The 18,441-nt window shown below is 32.6% G+C and overlaps 1 protein-coding gene across 13 annotated transcripts in view; it reads left to right on the top strand.

Annotated features, from left to right (window-relative positions):
- Window positions 1-18,441, top strand: part of LOC124362831 (sodium/hydrogen exchanger 7) — a 108,620-nt gene that overhangs the window by 54,217 nt on the left and 35,962 nt on the right. For all 13 annotated transcript variants that reach the window (XR_006922502.1, XR_006922503.1, XR_006922504.1 and 10 more), the window contains exons 8-11: window positions 736-938; window positions 5,929-6,040; window positions 13,872-14,025; window positions 16,878-16,929. Coding sequence is in view for 10 of the 13 variants with exons in the window: in XM_046817677.1 (XP_046673633.1) it covers window positions 736-938; window positions 5,929-6,040; window positions 13,872-14,025; window positions 16,878-16,929 (521 nt within the window). In the remaining 3 variants the exon portion in view is untranslated. The remainder of the gene's footprint in view (window positions 1-735; window positions 939-5,928; window positions 6,041-13,871; window positions 14,026-16,877; window positions 16,930-18,441) is intronic.

The raw sequence follows: 18,441 nt of genomic DNA, 5'->3' as shown, positions 1-18,441 counted from the left end.
TTCAATATAATAGTAAATTACAAATATTGATATTTTATTCATGTAAGTTTGTTTATAATAGTTGGGGTTGAAATTTGATTTTAACTCGGCTAATAAAGAATCTTTTAGGTTGATATCTTTCAGAAAAAAGGTAATTTTTCAGTTCACAAAACATTCTTGAATCCTTTTTTTTGTTAGGACAAGAAGCTTAGTAATTGCACTTAGTCCTAAGGACTTGCACAGCTTCCGGTGACAGATATTCTGGGTGGGTAAGGTTGGGGGTAGGGGCCGCCTTCTGTCGAGATCCATGGGGAATAATTTAGAGCACTAATATCAAGTCATGCCTTCTTGGAAGAAGGGGAAGCCAGTTCTGAACTAGCCACTTCAGTCAAAGCAGGCAGGGGGTGGCACACTCTTATGTCTAGACTAGTAAGAACCTCTGACTCTTAGGGAATGAACCCCACCAACTCCCAACATTTCCTGCAATAGACTAGACCTGTCGAGTTACCCTTGCACCCAAGAATCTGAACATTTGCTGTTAGTGATGTGTCGCTCCTGGACATCCATAAGGTTGCCCAAATTTAAGTGACTCATTGGTTTTGCTGTGCCCAGTGTGGATTTAACTGGAAGGTATAAACCGGCCAGAAGTGAATCCTCCTGGGTTATCCTCCAATCCTTACAGTAATAATTAATATAAATTAAAAACCGTAAATTAGGTTTCTGATCTATCGTTGCTATATGATTCTTTTTATACAGGTGTGGTAGCTGTGCTGTTCTGTGGGATATGTCAGGCGCACTACACTTACAACAATCTTTCGAGGGACTCTCGCAAACGCACCAAGAGACTGTTTGAGCTGCTTAACTTCCTGGCGGAGAACTTCATCTTTTGCTATATTGGAGTCTCTATGTTCACATTTCCCAAACACCATTTTGACCCAGGATTCATTCTTTCTGGCTTTGTATCCTTTTGTACATCCAAACTTGATGTCTTGGAAGAATTTAACAGCATTTATTCCATTTACCTCTTTTCAAACATATTTTGTAACTTTAAAACTAGTTCACATTTAATTTGCTATTTAAAAAAAAAACAATTAACTTGATAAGGCAGCAAGTTTTAATCAGAAGTATAATTTACAAGATTTTGGTTTAGTATGTTATAGTTTAACCCTTCAGCCAGCAATCAACGTGATTTCACTTGAATTTGCTGAACATCCGTTGTTTTGTTTCGGTCACTCTCGTCACTTATTATAGTACATATATCAGTGAATGCTGATATGATTTATTTACAGTTAGAATCAGGAAGAAACGCTGAACATCGTAATGCTTTTAAAACTTTTTTCTATGTCAACTGTAACAACATAGAATTTAAATGCAAAACGTAGTTGAAATGCAGTCCTGTTCACGCCATTTTAGCTTGAGGGAATCTAGTTTTTCTTGCAGTTTTGTGATCAATTATGAAGGTAAAGTGTGTTAAAATATTGGTTATTATGGGCTGAAGTGAAAGTAGTAATTACTCAACAATATGCTGTGATGTAATTTGTGCAATATCACAGTTGAGATAAATATTTATATTTTGTAGGCTAGTCAACTGTGTATAAGCCATACACAACTAACAATTTCAGATAACTATTTTACGTCTGATGACTTGATAATTATGAATAATTGTATAAATTTTAAAACTTTTATGTAACCGTGGTTATTAAAACTTAATTTTATATGCTGCTTTCAGTTTATGCACTAGAACTATTTCATTTATCACATAACAAATATAAAACTACTGATGTGTATTTCATAAAACTAGACTACATTTAGGATGTTTTGGATATCTTAGAATTTTTACTTTGTTTATTTAAATATTGTGTTTATTTAACACACCCACTCCATTTTTTTTACAAAAATCTTCAATTTGCAAAACGTAAACAATTTAAAAGGTTTATATTTTGATCAAATATAAATTGAAATATACATATATCAAAGTATTCTAGTTCATTGTGAACAAAATTATACCACACATATTGTTGCTAATCAACTAAAAATTGTATTTTCAGTTGGGACAGCAATAATTATAGTACATCACTAATACATACAGGTTTAATTGTAAAGAATGGAGACCTCTTATTAATATTGTAACGGCTCACACTAGAAAAACTGAACTCTGCAGACCTTTATTTCATGTCATGAAGTACTTTTTGGGAATAATTAATACTTCGTTCAAAAACATACAATGGGGCATGTTGGGTGTAACTCAAAAATTTCAAATAATAAGCCCTATTGAGTGACGCTCTCACTTTGAAGGCCTTTATAAACGAAAACTAATAATGCAAACTAGAGGTCTCTATCTAAACTATTTTAGTTTATAGGGCCAAGCATATAGGGTAGGTCATGTCACATAATGCCAGAGTTACTGGAGCGAGGTGTTCAGTTAGGCACCACGGCTTAGCCGCTGGGTACATCTCAGTAGAACCACATACATTGTATGAGTTATGACACACTTAGGCATAAATCGTTCTTATTTCGCTAACTTTTATGATAAAATAATGATTTTGGTCTAACTGTTGTTGTTAATAGAACAATGACATGTAATGGAATTTATGAAATGTTGATCTTAACCCTTTGCACTCGAGAGTAAAATTTTTGGTCACTACCAAAAACTCGGGCCTTTATTGAACAAGTACCGGTGAAAACCTCGGAGCCCTTTTTATCAATTTTGTAAAGGTTTTGTTAAAAAGTTGTAACTTTTTTATTTTAGCAGATAGAGTTATAATTTTGGTTTTGTTTTATTTCTCATACAATTATATATTGTAAAAAAATATATATTTGTAATTACCTTATTATTAATACCTTTTTTCACTTATAAAAAAAACATTTTTTGCAAAAATTTTTACAAAAATTACTTTTAGCTGTTATAACTGAAAAACATTGCATTGACATTATATAAACTATTATTATTTCTAGGTTCCTTACATAATTATAAACATGCACATAAAATTTCATAAACTTACCTCTATAAACAAAAATGTTATAGGCAGTTTTGTAATTTCCGACAATTTCCCCAAATAGTGAGTTATTTGTCAAATGATTGAATATTTACTTTTTTATACCTTTTTATGCCCGTAATACCGGTACTTTGGGATTATACTGACCACACCAGTATGAAGAACACACAAATATAAATTTATTGAAACAAACATGATAGAACGAAAAAACAACTCTTTAATTACAAAATTACAAACTTACAACGATTATCAATGGGAGATTCCGTTATATGCCCCCAACGCTTAAACCTTTTTCAATGAACTTAGAACGTTATAAAACGATGTAGTTGAGTAACAGAACCATTCCATTTGAATAACAATTCCATCAATCAACAAGCATTTCCAGGTATTGTTATCGCTATTTTTGTCGCTGTTATCTTATCTTTCTCGAGAATCCTGATTACGAGGCTGCGCGGCATCACATGATTATTTAAGTTTTTTGCATGGTACATAATTGCCTTTCCATTACAATTCAATTTATATTTCTGATCAGCCCCTCTAGAATTTGATATTTTACTGATAGGTACTATCTCGAGGGATGTTTTTCTTTTGTTGACATCAGCACTCGCATTTTGGGTGGCGGAGTGTGATCAAGAATAAAAACAAGTTTTGTGTGCTTTTTCAATAAAGAGTTTAGTTTTTGTTTGGTAATGTTTGTTTTGTTGAATTTTTGTGTTTAGAGAAATGTAGGGGTAAAACACGGAAGTACAACAAAGCGATGCACCAGCTGAACGGGCGGCAAGACTCTGCAATCACGTTATCTACTAGACCGCTCGACTTTGACCTCTGTCTGAGGATGGGGAGGGGTTTGCGATAAGACAATTCCTGTTTTATATTGACGAAATATTGTTCTACGCTAATCTAGTAATCAGTAGAAGCAAAATGTCAAATAACGATTCATGTCTGGGTGTGGTCGGTATAATCCCAAAGTACCGTAATACCTCCCTCACTTTCACTTTTGGCATCGTCAGATGATTCCGAATCTGATATGTTACTGACAAAAATATCACTCAGATCGTCAACATAACCTTATTGACTGAAATAACTTATCAGACTAAACAAAACAATGAAGAGATCAGCTGTTGAAGTTGGGATCAAATCAGCTGACAAAAATGGTGAAGTTGACAAACCTCTACAACACAATGTAAAACTGCAAAATCACCGCCATAGAGTATAAAGGTTACTACGTTTATACATCCAACAACTATCCAGCTTGCGTATATCGCAAATTTACCGCATTTGGATAATTTATAAAGCCAGTATAAAGGATTTACCAAACGTCCGACATTTCAGACGTCCGAGGTTTTGGCCAAAACAACGATGTCCGATATTTCGGACGTCGGAGTGCAAAGGGTTAACAAATTTTATTAAGAGTAAAAAGTAGATATTTATTTTGTAAATTTATAGCTCTATAAATACCTGAAAACATTTTTACTTTACAAACCTCTGTGTCAGATTTTAATATATTTAACCCTTCGCGCGCTGTTGACAAATATAACCGCCAATATTTACTTTGCTCAAAACGCTGTTGACAAATATATTCGCTTCTAAACATTGAGGTTATTATTGGGAGTAAGTAGTTCCCAGTTTTGCCGGTGGAGTGCAGCAACTGCTGGAGCATATATCCCTCAATAGAAAAGCACAGTTATAGTTGTCCCCGCCTCCCGGTTTTTCTCCAAGCTGCAAAATGGCGGCGCACTACCCATGTCACTGCCTGTTTTGCCAGACACAAGCGCTACTGACGAACTAACTCGCCGGTTTAGTTCGTTCGCGGACTGCGAGTGGAACTGTTGTGTTTACGTTGTCAAATTGGTTTTTGACATATTGGGAAGATGTGTTGTGTGTACACGCATACACGCAACGGTTTACGCAAGGAGACCATTTACGTGTGCGAGACATGCACCGCCCGGCCGAAGCTGCACCCGGATACGTGTTTCAAGACGTACCACACGTTGACGTTATCTTGAACACCGTGATGGCTAATTTAAGATCTTTTTATACCCATTAATGTTTTATTTTAATTGTATAATATACATACTATACATATAATATACTATAATATAATATTATACACGATAGTAAAATTTCGTTCAACATTTCGTTAAATTTGGTGTATTTATATTGTTTTATAATTTAAATAAACGTATTAAAAAAATTATACTTTTTTTCGTTCCCAAAAATATTTTTATATGGTAACAATCTCAAATACAACATTAGCGTTGACTTTATAGAAAAAAAAATTTTGAGGTATATGTAGCGTTTAGGTATGGTGCGTCCCAAATTGCCGTAGCGCGGGAAGGGTTAATTGAGAAAGACCTGAGTAAAATTGATAAAATAATACAAGTAATTTACAGATTTCTGTGTTTGTTTGTAAACAAAACTGACTTTTACCATGAAAATACAAATGTTGTTAAATGAATCATTTTAATGTATATTATTATTTTGTTCAAATATAATATGAATGTCAATACAATGCTGCTTGCTATAATACAGAAAATAAACCACTTTTAAATCAAATATTTATGTTATAAATGTGGGAAACTTATGTTTTATGTTATAATTAACTTAGGAAAAACAACACTTAAATACTTTTCCTTAAATAAAAGAAAATTACAGTAAATGAAACACTTTTTAGAAGCTTTAAAAAAGTATAAGTAAGTAAGATAAGATTAGAACAACAATACTAATGACTGCAGATGGTTGTCATCTACTTCTAACGCCACTGCCTTATGAATAATGCAACTTTTACAAACATTAACACATTGAATACAGAGCCCGAGTATAGATCAGGCTAGCACACGCGCCGTTGTATACGATCAAGCAATGCTTTATATTGGAGCAGCTCCTAATAAGTAATAAATACAGGAAATCACATAATAAGTTTCTCTGTCATAATTCCTTAATAAATTGGCAGATTTGTGCAGCATTGGGTCGAGCTGCAAACATCTACCCTCTCTCATTTCTCATAAACCTTGGGAGGAAACCAAAGATTGAAATGAATTTTCAGCACATGCTCTTTTTCGCAGGTATGTGGATTCTTATAGTAAAAGTTTTTTTAAGTAACCTCTGTATAGTAATAATCATAGTAAAAATTCCAAAATAAATCAGATTTAAGTTTGAATAAAAATTAAAGACAACATCCACTTTCTAAAATTTCATACAGTTTGTATCCATATAACAGCACTTAACCCTATTAGTGCCAATCAGTTTTTCAAAGTTCTTACGAAAAATGTCAGCCTGTTTTTTAAATGGACATGCGATGAATGCCAGGCCAATTTTGCTGTTTTGATATTTGGCACAGTTAAGAGGTATCAGCTGCAAACAGCTCCTGGCGTGGCATATTTTTAAACTGGTTGTGTATTTTTTCCCTTTTTTTGTAAGGGAGACAGCAAACGACCTTCACTCCTTATACTCTACTTGAATACAAAAATAAATGAAAATTGACATCATTGATGTGGTGTTTATAGGTTTATTAAAAATTTGAATTTTTATAATTTTGTCAGTAAATAAGCTCCCTAGTAGATGTGTAAGTTTGTCTTCAACATAATGGCCGCTAACACAAGATGGAGAGTTCAGAAACTGCAATAGCCTTCATAACGAGACGTTCACAAACATCATAAGGTCTCTAGTAGACATAAAGGTTGTCTTCAAAATGATGGTCGCTCAACTTGGGAAGTTCACTGCCATAACCTCCATAAAGAATGGTTTATCTAGACATACAATAGAAATGTTAATAGTCAGTGTTGTAGTAAATCGAGATTATGTATGGATTTAAGCACACTAGTGTCTGATAGTGGGGCTTACAACCCTGTGGATGGTATCACCGCTCGCTTGAATAGTATGTATCTTTCCGAGGTGTCAGTTTCAGAGGTTGAGACAGCGGTGAGGCGGCTGAGGAGTACAAATGCTGCTGGGGTGGATGAGATTCCTTGCACAGTGTTAAAGAAAATTTTTCCTCCTATAAGTGTAGTATTCTCTCATATTTGTAATTCCAGTTTATCTTCAGGTATATTTCCAAACCTCTTAAAAATCAGTTAAATCATTCCAGTCTACAAATCTCACAGTAAACAACTACCTGAAAACTATAGACCGATTTCAATTCTATCGTCCTTCTCAAAAATTCTTGAATCAATAGTCTGTCAAAAACTGGCTTTTCTAGAAATCAACAACATTCTCTCTACTCAGCAGCATGGCTTCCGCCAAGGGAAATCCACTACATCAGCCATCTTCAATTTTATAAACAAACTATCGCTTTCTTTGGACAATAGACTTCATTCCCTTGGTGTTTTCTGTGATTTAAGCAAAGCGTTTGATTCTGTTGATCATAATATTCTCCTTGGAAAACTAGAAAAATATGGAGTAGAGTTTTTTTCTCTTTTCAATTCATGAAGTTGTATTTGTCTGATAGGAATCAAACCGTCCAAATCCACGATGGCCAAAATAAAGTTTCCTCATCATATAGAGCCATTACTTGTGGTGTTCCTCAAGGCCCTATTCTTGGTCCTGTATTATTTTTCATTTATGTAAATGATCTTCCAAAAATTTCATATAAAGTATTTGTCCTCCAGAAATGGTGTTTGCGAATCATCTCAGGACGTAGGAGATTCGAGACTTGTAAACTTCTTTTCGGTGAATTGAAAATACTTACTCTGGCGGGTTTGGTGGGGTATGAGCTATGCTCTTTTGTTAAGGGCAATCCAAAGCTTTTTGTAAGCAATGGATACTACCATCAGTATCCGACCAGATCAAGAGAGCTGTTATATATGGCTGCACATAGTACCAGCGCATTTGGGAGGGGTCCATACCACTTGGGTGCAAAAGCTTTCAATGCATTGCCATTGAATATTAAAAATGAGCAAAATCTACGTTTATTTAAACAAAATTTAAAGACACTCTTTCTTGATAAATGTTTTTACTGTGTAAAAGATTTGTTAGGTTAGATATAGTTCTTAGTATTTGATGTGCAATGTAAAAATGTATTTTGCATTTATGAATAAAGATCTTGAATCTTGATAAGTGAACGAAATAAGATTTCTTCACAGTTAGTAATATAAATTTTATGAATGACGGTTGAGCACTCTTGTGTGAATTTCTGTAACAAATGGAGTTATATCTAAATTAAAGAACAACATTGTTTCAAATAAAACTAATATCTTATTAAAAAAATGATACATTTTAAAGCTATTTTAGCAAATTGTTTGAATGACTAAAATATTTTTGTACATTTTGAGTCATTATAATTAATTGACTGCCTAAAAAGTATAGAATGAAGTGGTGTGAGCTTTAAGTGAGAAATTTAATTTCGCAACGAATTATAAAGGTTCTGTTTATTAAGAATGGAATTTTAAGTTACTTGTGTGTATCTTTTTGACATTCATTCAAACCAATTCTCTCTGTACACTTTGGGTACAGAGAGAATTAAAAACAGCCCTAAACATGCATTTGGCAGCTTCCATACAAACAATTTAATGGTTTTATTGGCAGAAGAGAAAAAAATGTTTAATTACCTTAATAATGAATAAAAACATAACTTTAAAATAATTATCTTAACATCATCTTTTCTTCTAATAATTTATTTATGATATGAAAGCTGCTCAAATTACTGTTACATGCTGTGATTAATTATTCTTAAAACTAAGTGTACACTTTGGGAAATGAGAGATATGATGGAATGTAAATGAGATTAGTAAAATAATAAAGGCAACTCATCCATTTCGGGTCCTCGTAGTTGTCTTGCCATACTACTTATTGATCAAAATTCAGTTACAAACATCAAGAGCATCTAATATTTTGAAGTATTAACACTTACATTTGTTGTTTCTAAGGTAATATGTAGCTTTTTGACACATTGTTGGAAATGTCTGTTTTCATTCATTGCATATTATATAATAAATCTGTAATCACAGTAGTAAACAAGCCATTACATTTATAATGAAATATATTTACAATAGTTGTTTAAAGCTAGATTAAGTTATTAATTTGTTTGCTGTTAATTTATCTTTAATGGAATATTTATGTGAAATATATAAAAAGATACTCCTTGTTTTCTTTTGCAATACATTTTATTTTTGACAGTTAGTTAATAAATTTGGTTACATCAAAAAAGTTAACATCAAGATTTGGCGCAAAACTGAAATATGGAGATTGAAAATTTTAAATTTAGGTTGAGTTGAAGCAATTGTGATGTGTCATCTAGTATGTAGATTAGAAATATCTTACTCTGACAGTTTTTGATTATTACTGCAAATTTTAAAAATTTATTATAAATTTAGTTCATAAAGTGGGGAACATTAAGAAATTTTAAATAACAATATTCATATAAAATTGTCTCTTCAAAAGTCAAATTCGGATGAAACAGTCGTAGTTTTCTTGGAAATTCAGAATTGTATGAATTAAAAATGTATGGGTGTGAAGATACAACGAAATAGTTAAGTCAGGTTGCAACAAAATACACTAAGATTTTATTAAAATGGCTTTTAAAATATTATAGTCAACGAATTTAAAATGAAAAAATTCCAATCTTAATTGTTTTATAATTGGAACTATTAACCATCACAAAACAAGAGTTGAAAGGTCAGTGAACGAATATTGGTTAATTAAACAAAATTAAAAACACGGCTCTGAAATATAGTGGGTGATGTAAAAGACCTTGAAAAATGATCATATATAGGAAACAATAATGCATATTATGTAATATTAATATAAAATGTTTTACCTCCGTCCGACTATCAAGCCTCACCATTGTTATACGAAGGGTGTTCAATAAAGACTGACGGTAGCGTACATATAAAGAAACAAAGTACAATAATTCGTTTTCTTCAAGTTAGTATGATGTATACTAGCAACAACGAAATCAGCTCTTAACATTATAATTTGAAACAGTTACAAATTTTTGCCTCTAAAGTTTACTATGGCAGATTTTTGTGAGCAAAGATATGCGAGAAAGTTCTGTGTAAAACTGGGGAAAAGTGCTACGGATACGTACAGAGACTTGAAAAAAGCTTTTGGTATTGATGCAATGAGTGAAAGAACCTGTTTTAGGTGGCATAAAGACTTTAAAAATGGACGGGAATCGTGTGATTTGGAAGGTGGGCCTGGCGCCCCTGTTTCTACCCTTACCGAAGAAATAATCAACACTGGGGTTGTTATGATTCACACTGACCCATATTTGACTATTAGACAGCTTGCTATAATGCTCGATATATCAATTGGCAGTGTCCATACACTCATGCATGATCATTTTAATATGTCATGTGTCTGTGCTCGTTGGATACCACGTCTGTTAACACTAGTTCAGAAACAAAATTGTGTTGAAATTTGCCAACTTTGGTTACAGTGCGTGCGTCGAGAATGATGATGCATCGTGGAAAAATATTATTACTGCTGATGAAAGTTGGATTTACTGTTATGATCTTGCAATAAAACAAGATGATCTCTAGCGATCGATTTTTATTTTAGTTCTTGCCTATTATTAATGTGAGGATTGCAATGCTTATACGTACCTTTTCTACTATCCTATATAAACGAATCTTAAGAAATCTATTTGGAGACAGAGTGTAAATTTTTTGACTTTTGCCAATAGTCTTGTTGTGCCTTAATTACAATACTCATATAATTCATGATAGTAATATTATGTTACTTTTATTTAATAGACTGGAATACCTGACAATTGATCACTCTCTATAGGATTTACTGCACCTGAGCAGTATTCCTTGTTACTGTAACAGTTGAGACTAGATGTTGCCTCTAGCTTTCAACACCTCGGTGTTTACACTGATTATTGTAACTTCACTTATAACATGCATTTATATAATTGAATTACACACATCACATCCCGTTTCTGTATATGTGTGCGTGTGACTTCATATTACAACCATTACATTGAAAATTTTATAACTAGTTAATCTAGTGTGTAATGCTGATTGTACACTTATTACCTTAATTTAGCAATTATTATTAAATGATGAGTTTAGAGAAATGTTTTATTTCCATACTAATCATAACATCTTACAGAATTAATTTTTTCCACCTATTTCTTATATATTTTTAAATTACTAATGATACTACAGGTATACTCTTGTCTCTTGTGATTAAATAAGAAATAATTAAATTATACACAGAAAGATTATAAAAGAATTCTCAGGTGCTGCTCTCTCCTCATTATTATTTTTTTAAGTTTTGATTGCCAAACAAATATTAATTTCTTTCCTTGGCCTTCAATGTATGTGTAAAAAAACATTTACCAAATCGGTCCAGAAATTCTCAATGTTTGTGATTAGCAACACATTTACTTATTTATTTTTAATTGTTATATTTTTGTTCTAAATCAACATAATAGTGTAGCCTACTGTTGAATGTGCAGTACTGTGGAGAGTTGGTACAGTTTGGACTTAAATAATAATGTCTAAACTGTCTTAAATAATGTGTAATGTAATAATGTCTTAAATAAATGTCTACTAGTAAATAGCTGAAACTAACCGAGGTAGTTCCTATCTACCTAAAAATGTTACCAATTCTTTAAATTCTTGCTCAGTCTGTCTTTGGACATTATCTAATGCTTACATTTTCATAGGTAATTGTCTGTTTATAATGGGTAATAATAGGGTCTTTTAAAATCATGTCCATCTGTCTGTGCGAAATCTTTTGATTGAATGGTCTGAGAGACTTCTAACTTGGTATATAGGTCCTCTTGATCCAGGAAAAAACTCTATTAATGTTGAGGTCAAAAGCTCAAAGAGCAGTAAGTCTGTGCGTTTATGTGATAACCTTTTCATAATTTCTGTAGAATTCCTCAATATTCTGTTGTATTGGTTTATTGTTATTAATGATTTTATTCTTGTTTTCATCTGATCCCTATTCTTGTTTTATCATCTAAGCAAGATTTTAAACTTATAATAATGTAATTTATATTGTGCTCAGGCATTGCTAAGAACAAACCAAAGATTAAACTTATTAAGAATGTAGATAATCTTTTAAATGTATTGTCTGTTTGTAAAGATGTTATCAAGAAATCAGGTGATTAGTAAGTAAATATGTTGATAAGTTAACCCTCCTACTGCCCAGCAACTTATTTTGAGTCGTGTCATCACAGCTTTTATGATGTATGATGTATTTAAATTATCATATAGAGCTTTAACAAATATAATATCTATATGTTCCCAATGAACTAATCATTTTAATAACCAAATGGGTATTAAAATTTCTGATACTTCATCACTTGACTTAAGCAAAAGTATAAGGTAGGTTCATATTTAGCGCAAGCCACAAAGTTACGAGAAGGGTATAAAAACTTCCAAAAGTCCTGAATAACTTCTGGCAAACATTGTTTAGTGTTCCAACTTGCTGTGACAGTCCTTTGTCCCTTTAATTTTGGAAATTCAAAGAACACCATCATTAGTCAGTTGTAGGGTCTGATTTTAATATGCTCAACTTTGTGGTCATCTGTCAATTTGTGAGGGACCCATCAAGAAACAGTTTTCCTGACTTTTAAGTAATGCAAGAATATTTGCACTGCTGCAGATCCAATCCTTAGGAAAGCTTCAATAATTAAATAATTGAAGTGTCCGTCTTCTTAAACCATATCAATGGAATGTGGCCTTCCCGATTGTTCATCCTCTTCAATCGAATATTGGCTCATTTGAATTTCCGAGTAATACCCAAAAACAGTAGTATGGAAGTATGATGCTTCAAAACCAAAGGCAATTTTTATACGTTTATCATTAGCTGAAGATGCTTTCTCATTGAACCTATTACTTTATGAGTATTTGATCTTTTCCATTACACAACACAAGTACACTGATGAGCTAAAGTTGTTGTTTGGTACAGATAGGTGCTCAGGCAATCAGATAAGAATGATAAGGTTATTGCAGTATGCACTGTCTGTCTCTATCTAAAAACTTTTGGAATGACCCAAGTTAAAACCTCTAAAAATGATCCATTTCTGTGTCTTAGACCTGAAAAGAATACTTTGATTCTGAGTTGAGACCTGCAAAGAAGTGTAGCAAGTTTTTTAAGTAATGCAAGATTTACACTGTTGCAGATCCAATCCTTAGGAAAGCTTCAATCATTAAATAATTGAAGTGTCTGTCTGCTTAAACTATATCAATGGAATGTGGCCTTTCCGATTTTTCATCCTCTTCAATCGAACATTGGCCCATTTGAATTTCTGAGTATTACCCAAAAACAGTAGTATGGTAGTATGATGCTTCAAAACCAAAGGCAATTTTTATACGTTTGATCCTCTCTTATTACAATCTGACTGTAAAATTGTAGAAAATCATTACCTGAAAATGCTTTCTCATTGAACCTACGACTTTATGAATATTTGATCTTTTCCATTACACAACACAAGTACACTGATGAGCTAAAGTTGTTGTTTGGTACAGATAGGTGCTCAGGCAATCAGATAAGAATGATAAGGTTATTCCAGTATGCACTGTCTGTCTCTATCTAAAAACTTTTGGAATGACCCTAGTTAAAACCTCTAAAAATGATCCATTTCTGTGTCTTAGACCTGAAAAGAATACTTTGATTCTGAGTTGAGACCTGCAAAGAAGTGTAGCAGTTGAAAAGACCCCTGTTCTGAGCCTAAATTATACAATAATAATAATTTTTCTCCTTTTTTTTCTTACAACAACATCACAGAATTGTCTGTTTTTCTATTCAAACCTGAATCACAAGATGTAATTTGTTTGCAGAAGACTAGAACTTACAATGAAAAAAAAATTCATCTTGAACTCTTTCTCCAATTTTAATTAAAATTTTGTTTCTATGTCAAAATTTAATCTCATAAATTGAGTTAAGATATCAATCAGTCATTAAGTGTGGAATTATAGCAATTATGTTGTGGATGTGTAGGTTTGAGAGGTGCCATGTCGTTTGCTCTGGCCATCCGCAACACTTTATCAGATGCCAGGCAAGCCATGCTGACCACCACCTCTATAATTGTGATAGCCACTGTAATTATACAGGGTGGTGCAACCATGCAACTCCTCACTTGGTTCAGGATACCGTAAGTATCACTTAAGTGGATGCCATTTGTAAAGATCCTTGCACTATTATTTGGTAATTTATTATCATTAGTTTCTAGTGTTAAATGGAGTATTTGTTTGGTTGGAGAGTAAGTAGTGGCAGGCTTTTCTACTACTTTTCTTGCAGGATTTTCTTTAAATTCAGATTTTGCTATTATGTTGACCAAGATTTTTCCTTCACAATCCTTCCATCGTCAAAAATAACCTTCAAACAAAGAATTGACCAAAATATTCTAATTCTCGAATAAGATGTCAAATGAAGGAAGTATTTTATCATCTTATCTTTATATATACAAACCTCATGTCATGATGCTCGTTTACGCTAATCTCCAAAACCACTGAATTGATTTCAATGACATTTTGTACTTGTGTATTGTTTGGTCTTAAAACTAAGAAGATAGGATAGTTTTATCTCATTAATAAATTAATATTTTTTCTTGTAAATTAAAGTTTTAATATTAATCAACCGTTCTGTGTAAACATAGTTTTATGACAGTACAACCGTATGTTTTATTAATTTGGCCTCTATTTTCAATTTGTTTACATTTAAAATCTCTGAAAGCATAAAGTAAGCTTGATAGTAACATCACTTTTCATATTAACCTTTTTATGCAACAACTGTGTAGTATAGGGTAAGAAAATATTCAAATAAGAAAATAAAGTTTTAATAAAAATATACTTTTAACTGTACATTTTAGCAAATATTAAGTATGCAGTGCTTGGTCAGTACTATAATGTATGTATAAAAGACAAAGTTATTATATAATTCGAGTGTTTGGATACATACCAAGATACATGTCATGAATTGAAATTGTTGAAAGACGACAACCATTGAGATTTGACACTTGCTGATGCAGTGTTAGCATCCATGCTAAATATCATTTGTCAACTGTTTGCAACTATTTTGATGACACATTATCCAACTCAATCATCGAATTTAGGGGAGAAATACAGGAACTATGTGACTGAAGATATTAAGCACTGAATTAGACAGACAAATCTACATCAAGACCTAGATTACAGTCCAGAAATGTACATTGGAGCATTAGTGTTGATTGAGGATTTGTGTATTCTAATTTCAAATTTATCACTTACTCATCATTATGGTTTGCTATCACCTAATCGCTTGGCCATCGACATGGTTAACAGTGATTTACAGCGAGAACACATGACTTCGCTACATTTGTGATGAGTAATTGTTGGGCATTGCTGCTATTCTATTAGATGGTGGACGAATGGCACATTCAGCATTCAAGCTGCCATTAGACGTTCATAACAAACCAAATGCATGTGTAACATTAAAAAAGAAGAAGAATGGCAACAGTAACGTGAATGGTTCTATCATTATCTAGGAGGAATACGCATAAACATTTAGTCGAAGCATTATATAGAGCTTTACAAGATTTAAACATCAACAACAAACTATTCGTGCTGTTTTACTACTCTCTGGTGATTTTCGGTAGACATTGCCAGTCATTAATTTTTGCCGATGAGATTATAATGCATGTTTAAAACAATAATCTTTATGGTGAAGTGTCAAAACAGTTCAGTTGACCATCAACATGCGAGTGCAATTGCAAAACAATCCATCGGCAAAAATATCTTCTGAACAATTGCTGGATGTTGGTAACGGTAGAATAGGACCACATCCAAATACACTATGCATTGAATTGCCAGATGATTTCTGCACTTTTGTCAAGACAAAACAAGAATTGGTCGAAAAGGTCTTCCCAGCTATACTGAATAATTACTTCAAACAAAATTGGCTTAGTAAGTGTTCGATTTTAGCTGCTGCAAAATGTTGATAAAATTAACTTCCAGGTACAGTAGTTGTTACCTCCATTTCTGCATGGATATACTAGAAATACCACCTCACAGTATTCGGTTGAAAACTGATAATTCCCTTACGTAATTTGAATCCACCTAGACTATGCAACAGCACACGTTTGTTTACCAAAATCAACCTTTTCATATTTGATTGATAAAATTGAATTCATATATATGTAAGCAATAAAGAATTTTGATATTATTTACTTATTATTTATTGTACTTGAATTTAATACATAATACATAATAATGCATAATTTATACATAATATTAGTTGTATAATAACCAAACTAGAGCGAAGCGTGGGTGGGTCTGCTGTGTGTGTGTGTGTGTGTGTGTGTGTATATTTATATTTGCGAATGATGAATTCAGCTCCAATTCACTCTCTGCTTAGTGCAGTGTCTGAAATCTGCCACTGTCATGGACTTGACTCCTGGAATCTGGAGTCAACGTCCATCTGAAGAGATCCAAAAAGTCGAAGACAACGAAGCTCTATATGACATTTTTACATGGAATCTTTAAAATTGTTTTGGCACCAACCTAACTGACCTGGACTAAAAAATCAAGTGAAATCTAGATGAATGGATATTTTTTTGTCTCATTAAGTGCACATTTGAGTGCAATCCCAACGCACGGTGGAGCAACCGTATTTTCTACACATAGCTATGTTGGGAAGAGTTGATTCAATGCAAATGATAAGTTCAGCTCCAATTCACCTTCCGCTCATTGCAGTGTCTAAAGGTGTCTCTGATGTCAAAACAATGCAAAGAGTTTGGGTAGAGCTTCTTCATCACCGACTTTTTATCTCTTCAGAGGGACGTTAATTTCAGATTTCAGGAGTCATGCATGCGACAGCATCAGATTTCAGATTTTACACTAAGTGGAAGGTGAATTGGAGCTGAAATCATCATTCGCAATCTTGAATGGCCGTATTAACAATAATAAATAAGCTACATCTATATTGATAGATGTGTGAACTGTTTAAATTAATGCAAATGTTTTACAGAGTGGGAGTGGAGGAGGAGGTGGAGATGCTGCCATACACTGGACCACGTAGTGTAAGTACAATACAGTAGTGTATAAAGCATGTGGCCACTGGCAGTTGACATAGATTTCTCTTGTAGATATTTCACCTCTAATATTATTCATTTTGAAAACGTTACAAAAGTAAAAATTTAACCTAGTTTTGTTATTTTCTGAATTATAAAGTACTTATACATATTCATTATATTTTATCTATTGATATTTTTTCACTAAAGAAAAAATTGAAATTTGTTTGATAATACTCATTGGATTGTTTTTGGCTCTTATTAGCCTGTATATAATAACAAATAATCAATGTTTAATGGTGAGATCCAAAGAAAACATAAATGTAGATATTCTTTTATTCATAACCATTTCACTGTATTCGATTTAGTAAGTTATTTTTTAATATTAACTATTTATTTTACAGCTAAAAATGTAAAAAAAACTAATGTAAAACTAAAAAGTCTTGCTCATTATAAATTATTGTGCTGAGTGAGGGTAAATAGCATAGTATTGGAAAATAAGAATTTCAGTATATCAATAAATCAATATATTGCTTATTGTCATGCTAATTTAACAGCTGAGTTTCCAGTAATATAGTTCAAAAATTTCAAAGAATCGGCTACTAATAAATATTTAATAATGTGATTTTAAATTAACTCTTGGTTTAGGATTTAAAATTATGTAAAGTTTGATCTCAATTAACCCTTTTAGTGCTACAGCTTCTACATCGTAGACGCTGCGTTTATGTCTAAAAGTGCTAGCGTCTACGTCGTAGACGCAGCATATTTTTATATATATATTGGTTCAGTTTATGCAATTCATTGGCTGAAAACGATGACAGTTCATCCAAAAGCTATAGAGTAACGATATTTGTATATTTGATTGCCGACAACCAGCTGTTTATACGTCTTTGACGTGAAATAAAAAGGAGGTTAGTTCGGATGTTTACGTTGCAAGCGAACTGACGCTGTGCTTTGTGTACTCTGTTTTCTCTTATTTTATCCATTAACTTGTGTTCTAATTGTGAAATACTACTTCATTACTATTACAAATCATTCCATTACTTCATTTTTCATTTGTGTTTTCCGTGTATATTGTATTTTACTAAGTTATAAACTATGCCTAATAAGAACATTGCATGTGATGATGAGTTATTACGGAATGTTCTTGAAGATGTTCTGGACAATGAAAGCAGCAGATTTATCAGTGATTCTTCATTTATAAGTGAACCATTTAGTTTTTATGAGCAAAATGATGTGGAAAGTGACGAAATCCCAACATCTGATGAAGATATTCACAAATCCTCTTCAAGTGAAATTGACGATTCTCACGAAGACAAAGACTATGAACCATCCCAATCATCGGATTCAGAATTTTTAAGTGATTGTATTGTATCATCAACCCCCCAAAAACGTAAAATACGGAAATCTGGTAAGTCCTTGCCTTTAAAAAAAAGAAATGTGACCCCATCAGATAAAATAGACTTAGGCCTAACTGATCAAGGTTCAAGTAGCAGCCTATTTGAAACAAATGATAGTTAT

This window comes from Homalodisca vitripennis, chromosome 5 (assembly GCF_021130785.1).
Source record: "Homalodisca vitripennis isolate AUS2020 chromosome 5, UT_GWSS_2.1, whole genome shotgun sequence".
NCBI classification, from domain to species: domain Eukaryota; kingdom Metazoa; phylum Arthropoda; class Insecta; order Hemiptera; family Cicadellidae; genus Homalodisca; species Homalodisca vitripennis.
Note: the sequence above shows the minus strand (reverse complement) of the source record. Positions and strands in the feature narration are given on the sequence as shown.